Source organism: Pinus tabuliformis, chromosome 2_1, assembly GCF_031772625.1.
Source record: "Pinus tabuliformis cultivar Carrire ecotype Pingquan chromosome 2_1, CPIR1, whole genome shotgun sequence".
NCBI lineage: Eukaryota > Viridiplantae > Streptophyta > Pinopsida > Pinales > Pinaceae > Pinus > Pinus tabuliformis.
This window is the reverse complement of record NC_142299.1, coordinates 526,278,320-526,288,141: the sequence shown is the minus strand read 5'-3', so window position 1 is coordinate 526,288,141 and position 9,822 is coordinate 526,278,320. Positions and strand designations below refer to the sequence as shown.

Sequence of the window (9,822 nt, the reverse complement as noted above, 5' to 3'; positions counted from 1 at the left end):
GGAACAGACTCCTCTAGATAGAAATAATCACAACTGAGACAAGTAGGAATTACATATTCCAACACACCCCCTTAATGAGTACTTGTCTTGATATCAATATGCAAAGTCTAGTTGTGGTCAAACATAACAAAAGAATATGTTGATGTCTATATAAAGGAGAAACCAACCACCAGAATGCATGGGTGCCAACCGCTGCAAACGCAATGTACTAGGATGCCATTCACATACATGGTTCTGTCAACCATTATAACTACATAAATGTACATGTACCTGTAAATTCCCCTCCAATATCATCATCATGGGTTTTATCAAATTAACCATAACCATGCTTTGGATTTTATCGAATCACCCTCAACCATGCCACCAAGGGCTCTCAACCACCACGCTCAACACATCCACCAAGACTTAACACAGCCACGAAGGCTCTCCAACCGTTCTGGGCCACAAATTTACCATTAAGGCACTCCAGCCAATCTAGGCCACAAACCTGCCACTAGGGCACTCCAACTACTCTGGGCTATAAACCTGCCACTAAGGCAATCTAGCCAATCTAGGCCACAAACCTCCCACTAGGTCACTCCAGCCACTCTAGGCTACAAACCTGCCACTAGGGCACTCTAGCCACTAAGGCTCACCAAAGACCCGACTCAACCAGGTCGAGGGTTTTCTCAGCTAACCCTAAACCATGCCTACAAGAATCGTTGTCCCGCTTCACTCTTACATGTGGTTTATGGCTTACCACAAACCAACACTACAAATACAAAGTGGTTTTTAAAATACCACAAACTATATGAGGGTACACATGCCTTACAAGGCTTACACCACAACTCCAAATTTTGGAGTTACTAGGTACATACATTAAAAAGACCACTACAAAACATCCTAGACTTGTTTACTAATAAAATGTGTGACTCATAATACAACATGCTAGTGAGTCTATCCCGCAAACTCACACTAACTCACACAAACATTCATTGTGTTGTCCTTGGATCCTTTGCCACTCATGTTGGATATACCACACCATTCATATGCTGGAACAAACTATTTCCATCATAGACTTTGTACTTTTGAGTCTTGGATATACTGGTCTTGGATCTCTATACTTTACCTGTCATCAGTTAGAGTCACGAATTCTAACAAAATGACTTCATATTGAGGTCGTGAATCTCAATATGTATACAAATTTCCGAGACATATTCTCCTTCAAAACAATATGAAATAAAAGCACAAGCCATGATCTAAAAATGACTATGATTTTATGCATTAATGCAAAAGCACCAACACATAATATGAGTAAACTAGCTTTTCCTAATTCTGCCAGGTTTGCAGAAGTATCCCACCTTTGAAGCGCAGTGGATATCCTCTCTACACTTGCACAATTTTTCAAGGGCGCACATTGCCTTCAACACCTCCACGTTTGCGTGATCAATACCAAGAAGCCCATTGGTCCATTCATTAGAGAAGCAACCATCTGGATCGAGCCTCTCCTTCACCTCCAAATGCATAAAAATCAGCTAAGATTGTTGTCAGATTACTGCAATTGGGCTCTGTACAACGTACTTGCCATCGCTCCAAGCCAATGACCCAAAGATGCTATCGAAATCGGCTCCTGGGGGAAATTTCACGGGTTGGGCATTGACACTTAGTGTGAAGCTCAACTTCTCGTTTCTCTTGCTAAACTTCAGGGTTTGCGGTTCCATTGTTACCTGTACCCCTGTTGGAGAAACCATCACATCGTTGGATTCTTTGTCATCCCTGACCCTCTTGTGGGGCAGAGGTAGAGACAGAGGGTTGTCGCTACTATGAGAAACAACATCTGAATTGGTCCACACGAGCACTAGATCGACTCTAATAATCAACCTGTCTCCATAGAACGCTGGCTCCATGCACTCCCATTCTTTACAGTCTTGACACAGCCCCAAAAACATATTACCTTCTTGTCACACAACTTGTGGCCTCTTAGAAAGCTCTTACAATTCTTGCCCGTAGGCCGATGCTACAATCACCTGCAACACCGTGAGGCTACGAACCTTAGCCCACAACCGCACGGAAGCATAGATAAGGAAAGTTGAAATGTTAGCGCTAATATTGGTGACTGTTCTGGTGAATCTTGCTAACAATTTCGAAGACAGAATCTGATCGAAAAAAAATAAAAATAGAAAATGAGTGATAATTGAGATCACCAGGTTGCCCTTTCTGAATAAAGAAATTGGCCGAGGGTTTCATCAGCAAGGCCCCACTAGTTTGAACTGCCTCGTATGCAATCACATACCTACTCGTGACAAACTATACGGATGCTTTAGAAATCTTCAATAAACCGAAAGACTCTAATCTACCCATTAATCTTTGAGAAGACCTGCTTTCGTTCACAGGCAATGAAGTGCGGGAGCAAGGTTAGTAAGCTCTTTGAATGGTCACAATGGGAAGATAACAATCTTTCTCTGGAGCCAACAGATCTATGCACCGACGCCTGAACACAATCTCCAGTAACACGATGCCCAAGCTGTAAACATCCCTGTTGCTGCTCACACCCGCATCCATGAGCCATTCAGGCACCATGTAGCCCGGAGTGCCTCTCATCCCAAATGAGAAGCCTAGTAGTGTATGTAGGGAAGAGCCAGCTTGTATCCATAGATCTGTAGACTCACAGATCGACTGCTCCTCTACGATGGGTAGACTCACCACCACCTAATCACCCTTGATCATCCACAAAACTGCCAAAGAGCCACAGATCGGCCAAGCTGCGTGCAGAGATGCTCCTCCAATTCTCTAATAGTTAGAACCTCCAGCATTTTATTGCATCGCACCACAGCTCCACAAGTCTGTGTTGATGGACAAACAAAAACTAAAAAATATACTCTTATTTCCTTCAGCCCAGGACGGGCCAAGCCTAGGAGGGGCTAGGCTCTGAGGTCTTTGATACCATGTTAAATTTCCATAAGGTAAATTTGTATTCCATTAATCAAATATGATATTACATATACAGGCGTATTGTCTCAAGATAGGAAAACTATCTTGGACACACAATTTGTTAGTTGAGAGAATATCTCAACCACACACAAATCTAAGAACATAGTTAGGAACAAACTCCTCCAAATAGAACTAATCACAACTGAGACAAGTAAGAATTACATATTCCAACATGATTTTGATGTAATTTCAGTTGTTGTGATTTTAATTTGGATGTATTTTTACTTTAAGTATGTATTGTAATTATAAATGAAATAAAATTAATCAAAATAATTATTGATATTTTATTTTAATTTTGATTGTTTTATTATTTTGTTTAACGAAATTGTTTTTAGTAACCGATTATTTTTATTGTCATTTTTATTGTGAATCTTTAGAAAAACTAGTTTCATTTGTAAAAATAAAATTAGTTTTAAAACTAATTGGATAGTTAGTATTGGAAGAAAAATAAAAAAGAATCAAAGAGATTGCAAAAACTGTAATGATTCCTAACGTTCAACGATACAAAAAAAATTGCTTTCAATTTCAACTTTCTTTCACATTTCCCTACCCCTCCTATTGACATTCTTTGCACGTCTTGATACAATTACTAATATTATAATTACTATAATTCTTCCTACACAAAACAATAACCCTCCGAGAGAGAGAATAATTAAATCAAATATTCTCTCATTGCATTGACATAGTTGTTAATTTTCTTTTTTTCTCCCATTACTTATTCCCGTACCACTTCAAACCAAAAAAGATTTTTATAAGAGTACCCAAAACCGTCTGTGTCATCAATGTATAATAAAATATATAAATTTATGTATATATAATATTTCAAATTATTTAAATTTAATAAAATCATGTTCAATAAATTAATAAAAATATTAAAATTTAATTGGTTTTAAACACTCAAATTAATACAACAGCTCAAACATTCTTTATCAATTACAAAGATCATTTAAATCCATTAATAAAGATAAACTATAATGATATACTTTATTTTGAAAAGCATATATATAAAATATACCCCATCCAAAGCCATATACAATATATATATATTGGCAAAGTTTCATTATTTGCTTTACAACTTAACAACATAACTTTACCAAATATTTATAACATAGTTACTCACATTTAAATACATCCAGATGTGCATATTATCCCGGCCCCTCCTCGAATGCGGAACACATACCCCATCCAAAGCCATATACAATATATATATTGGCAAAGTTTCATTATTTGCTTTACAACTTAACAACATAAATTTACCAAATATTTATAACATAGTTACTCACATTTAAATACATCCAGATGTGCATATTATCCAGGCCCCTCCTCGAATGCGGAACACTCAGTCCGTCATTCTTCCCCATCCCAATGTCTATTATCATTTTTTAATTTATATAATAAGAATATATTATTTTAAAATTGAAAAATTAAATATAAAAAAAAATTATAACTCAAAAATAATTTCCCCCAAAATATTAAGCTAAAATGGTTTTAAAATTACTTATAATCACTAAATTAGGATACTTTTCAAATTACATACAATTACTACATTAAAATACTTTTAAAACTACATATAATTACTACATTAAAAAAAAATCTAAACAACATTTTTTAGATTTCAAATATTTATATAATAATGGGATATTACGACAAAGCTTGAGGTGGGACTCGGGTGATAAACAAGTGCGTCCATGCGTCTTGTCTTTTTGATCAATGCGTGTGGGGTCCGTGTGCGTCTTATGTTTTAGACCAATGCGTGTGGGGTCCATCAACGTCTTATCTTTGACATCAAAAACGCGTTGGATATGGCCATATTCTATGGTCGATGTCGATTATAACAGGTGAAGGTTTAATCTAGATATTACAGGGATACAGGTGCACACCAATTTTCCCACAATTCCTCATGCCCTTTTAGTACCCAATCTTCTACAATTTCTCTGCGCTTTTGAAATAGTGAATCGTCTCTGTGCAGACTCTGCGTCCATAGCATCCAACCATTACTACCTTAATTTCTGTTTTGATCTCGGCAATGGCATCATCTTCATCCTCCACCTTCTCCTCCGCTGCTGCTAATTCCACCAACAAATCCCACAAAGTTTTCATAAACCATCGCGGGGTTGATGTGAAGAAAACCTTCGCCAGGTCTCTCTACCGTCGCCTTCGCGAGAAAGGATTGACGGCTTTCTTCGATGAGGAGGAGATGCAAGGGGGATGTGAAATTTCTTCTCAACTCGCAGACGCTATTAGGACCGCCTCACTTCACGTGGCGATCTTTTCTCCTCGATACGCTGAATCGGAATGGTGCCTCAATGAGCTCCGTCTGATGTTAAAGTCAAATGCTCCCATAGTTCCTGTCTTTTACCGCGTCAAACCAGGGGACGTTCGGTGGATGTTGGGCCTCTATGGTGAAGCTCTAGCAACTCATGAAAGGAAGGGGCGACATGATCCCAGCACTATTGAAGAATGGAGAAATGCACTCCATCAAGTTGCAAACAAGAGCGGGTTCGAGCTGCAGAAGGACAATGATGGGTAAAAACTCAAACCTTCCCTATCCTTATGGTTGTATTTTATAGGCATAGACGTTTGTTTCTCACTAGGTCTACTTAATTTCTCCAGCGAGGATTTGGTGCTGGAACTGCTCGATGAGGTGGTTGAATGTCTGTTGGAAAGGGTGCCAAAGCCATATTTGTACGTGGCGGAGTATCCAACCGGCCTCGATGACAAACTGAAAGATTTTGAAAATACAGTCCAGTTGACGCAACAACAGGGCCGAAAACCCCAGATCTTAGGGATTGTAGGGTTAGGTGGTGTGGGAAAGACAACACTTGCCACAACATTCTTCAATAAGAAGAAATCAGCTTATCATAGAAGTTGTTTTTTATGTGACGTCAGAGAAAATACAACCAATGGGTCTTTACATTTGTTGCAGAGTCAACTTCTTAATAGCTTGATTGACTTCAATAAGCAGGTAAACAGTGTGCGTGAAGGTAAGGGGATGCTTATAGAGCCTCTCAAATCTTGTAAAGCCATAGTGATCTTAGATGATGTTGACGATGTGGATCAGGTGAAGGCATTTTTGCCCCAATCTGATGGTCTCAATTCAGGGAGCTTAATATTGATTACAACTAGAGATAAGAATGTTTTGAGAAGCTTAAAAGTTGAAAATTCATCAATTTATAGTCTATCAGGACTTAAGAAAGAGCAGTCCTTAGAGCTCTTTTGTTCCCATGCCTTCAGCCAAGCATTTCCTCTCCCAGAATTTAAATCTCTGGTAGATAAGTTCATAGATTATTGTAATGGATTGCCCCTATCTTTAAAAATATTTCGGGCACTTCTTTATGGTAAAGATATATCTCAGTGGGAAGAAGAATGGGAGAGTCTTAGACAAATAGTTCCCAGTGCTATACAGGACACATTTAAAATAAGCTATAACTCCCTCAATGAACAGGAAAAAAATATATTCTTAGACATTGCTTGCTTTTTCGTAAAAAGAAACAGAGATTCGGCAATAAGCATATGGAACTCATCGGGCTGGAGAGGAAATCGGGGGTTTCTAAATCTACAGGACAAATCTCTTGTGGAAGTTGACGCCTTGAATTTTATACAGATGCACGACCACCTAAGAGACGTGGGAAGACAGGTTGCAGCGTCTTCGTTGCCTCGTCGTCTTGTCCTAACAAAGAACCTCATCCATAATTTGTCACACCAATCATCTGTAAGTGTTCAGTCATTCAATCCTTTAAAGATTATTCACTAAAAGTCTGTGATTGTTTGTTGAATGAACAAATAATAACGATTGTTTTTCAACAATGGATAGGAAATAACCTTCCGCGGAATTCGGATGGTTCCCGGAATTGGAAGTGGCGTCGTTGATACTGAAAATGCTGTAAGTCTTCAGTCATTCAATCCTTTATTTGTTATCCACTAAAAGTCAGAGAATGTTTGTTGAATGAACAAATAATAACGATTGTTTTTCAACAATGGACAGGAAATAACCTTCCGCGGAATTGGGATGGTTCCCGGTGAATATAGTGGCCAAGATGATGATGATGATGTATTTGGCGTCGTTGATACTGAAAATGCTGTCTTGGAACGCAGTTTCAGGAGTGTGCAAATTCTTGATATGGAAGGTTGTCACCTGGAACCCATTTTGAGGAAGGCGAAGCCACCAAACCTATCATGCCTCAGGTGGAACAGATGTCCTCACTCTTCCCTGCCTTCCTGGGTTTCAGTGAAGAATTTAAGGATTCTAAGTCTGTACAAATGCGATTTAATGGCTCTATTGTGGAACGAGAAAAGTGAATCACAGGTAAATAGAAATTTGTTGGGTTAGCGTTTATATATTTAGCAGCTATTACAGCTGCACGACATTTGTGTTTGGAATGAACATTTTGTTTTTGCAGACACCTCTGCAGTTTCCGATATCTTTGGAGGAGATGCAGGTACGCCAATGTCAGAATTTGAGAAGCATTACTAAGCTCAGATTACTGGATGTTTCTTTCTGGAGCGGGCTACAAAGCTCAGATTACTGGATGTTTCTTTCTGCTCTCAGTTGGAAGAGCTGCCTAGTTTGAAAACATTGGTATCCTTGAGGATTTGCAGGCTTATGGATGTAAGAAACTGAAGGGCATACGAGCGTCGGCGCATGTGACAAAGCTTAAAATCCTAAATGTTTCTAACTGCTCTGAGTTAGAAGAGCTGCCTAGTTTGGAAACATTGGTATCCTTGGAGCAGTTATTGGCTGAGGGGTGTAAGAAACTGAAGGGCATACGAGCGTCGGCGCAGGTGACAAAGCTTAACATCCTAAATGTTTCTAACTGCTCTGAGTTAGAAGAGCTGCCTAGTTTGGAAACATTGGTATCCTTGGAGCAGTTATTGGCTGAGGGATGTAAGAAACTGAAAGGCATACGAGCGTCGGCACAGGCGGCAAAGCTCAGAATCCTAGATGTTCGTGAGTGCTCTGAGTTAGAAGAGCTGCCTAGTTTGGAAACATTGGTATCGTTGGAGGGTTTGCACGCTAATAGATGTAAGAAACTGAAAGGCATACGAGCGTCGGCACAGGTGACAAAGCTTAAATGCCTATATGTTGATGAATGCTCTGAGTTAGAAGCGTTGCCTAGTTTGGAAACATTGGTATCCTTGGAGGATTTGCGGGCTGATGGATGTAAGAAACTGAAAGGCATACGAGCGTCGGCACAGGTGACAAAGCTTAAAATCCTATATGTTGATGAATGCTCTGAGTTAGAAGCGCTGCCTAGTTTGGAAACATTGGTATCCTTGGAGGATTTACGGGTTGATGGATGTAAGAAACTGAAAGGCATACGAGCGTCGGCGCAGGTGACAAAGCTCAGAATCCTATATGTTTCTAACTGCTCTGAGTTAGAAGAGCTGCCTAGTTTGGAAACATTGGTATCCTTGGAGGATTTGCGGGCTAATGGATGTAAGAAACTGAAAGGCATACGAGCGTCGGCACAGGTGACAAAGCTTAGATACCTATTTGTTCCTGAATGCTCTGAGTTAGAAGAGCTGCCTAGTTTGGAAATATTGGTATCCTTGGAGGTTTTGCAGGCTGCTGAATGTAGGAAACTGAAAGCCATACGAGCGTCAGCGCAGGTGACAAAGCTTAGATGCCTAGATGTTTCTAACTGCTTTGAGCTAGAAAAGCTACCAAGTATAGAAACATTTGTATCTTTGGAGCAGTTATGGGCAGCGCACTGTGTGAATCTGAAGAGCATATGGGGGTTAGCCCAGGCCACAAATCTTCGGAAGCTAAGTGTTTGGAACTGCTTTGACTTAGAAGAAGTGGAAGGTATTGAACATTGTACGTGGTTAGAGATGCTCGACGTCTCTCAATGTCACAAATTGGTGTGTCCCGTGTGGGAGTAGCAGCCGAGAAGCTGTGCCGTGATTATTTTGAGAAGGCCCATCACTTTTGAATATATAAATCATTATTTATTATTGTTTATTATTTTAACAAGAGTCAATGTTGTAGAGCTAGTTAGCCCCTCTTCTGTATGCCGTGATTATTTTGAGAAGGCCCATCACTATAGAATATATAAATCATTATTTATTATTGTTTATTATTTTAACAAGAGTCAATGTTGTAAAGCTAGTTAGCCCCTCTTCTATAGAGTAATTTATTTGATGATATAAATACACGCATAATTTGTTGAAATAACCGTAGAATTTATTATTCATGAGATAATACATTGTATAAATAATTAGTTATAAGTATATTATTCATGAGATAATATATTGTATAAATAATTAGTTATAAGTAAAAGTATGATTACGTTAAATATATAATATATATAAATTAATGATATCTATAAAAATATAAATTATGTGATTGGTTGTAAATAAGTAATTAATCATTTAAATACAGAAAGTAACTAATTATTTAAATTTCTAACTTATTTAGATGCCTTAAAAATATAAATTATATGATTGGTTGTAAATAAGTAACTAATCATTTAAGTTTCCAACTTATTTGGATGCCTTAAAAATATAAATTATATGATTGGTTGTAAATAAGTAACTAATCATTTGAATTTCTAACTTATTTGGATGCCTTAAAAATATAAATTATATGATTGGTTGTAAATAAGTAATTAATCATTTAAATTTCCAACTATTTTGGATGCCTTTGTTTTTGTTTTTGTTTTAATTGATATATTGCTTTTAATTTTTTTAATCTCCATATTCCTTAAAAGGTCTTCTAAAGGTCGCTATTAAGTTTATAAAAAAAACACCATATCTACATTTTTTTTTGTAAATTGAATTTATATTTTATTGGAAAAGGGAGATTAGAGAGATTGTCATTTAAATCTACCTAATGTACTAAAAAACCATAAT

The 9,822-nt window shown here is 37.9% G+C and overlaps 1 protein-coding gene across 1 annotated transcript; it reads left to right on the top strand.

The window, feature by feature from the left end:
- Positions 1 to 4,787: 4,787 nt before the first annotated feature.
- LOC149201272 (TMV resistance protein N-like) lies at positions 4,788 to 8,853 on the top strand. The gene is made up of 5 exons (XM_089401247.1): positions 4,788 to 5,496; positions 5,584 to 6,682; positions 6,956 to 7,276; positions 7,371 to 7,460; positions 7,570 to 8,853. Exons 1-5 carry the CDS (start codon positions 4,997 to 4,999, stop codon positions 8,851 to 8,853), a joined length of 3,294 nt encoding a protein of 1,097 aa, XP_089257373.1. The 5' UTR covers positions 4,788 to 4,996.
- The last annotated feature ends 969 nt before the right edge of the window (positions 8,854 to 9,822 follow it).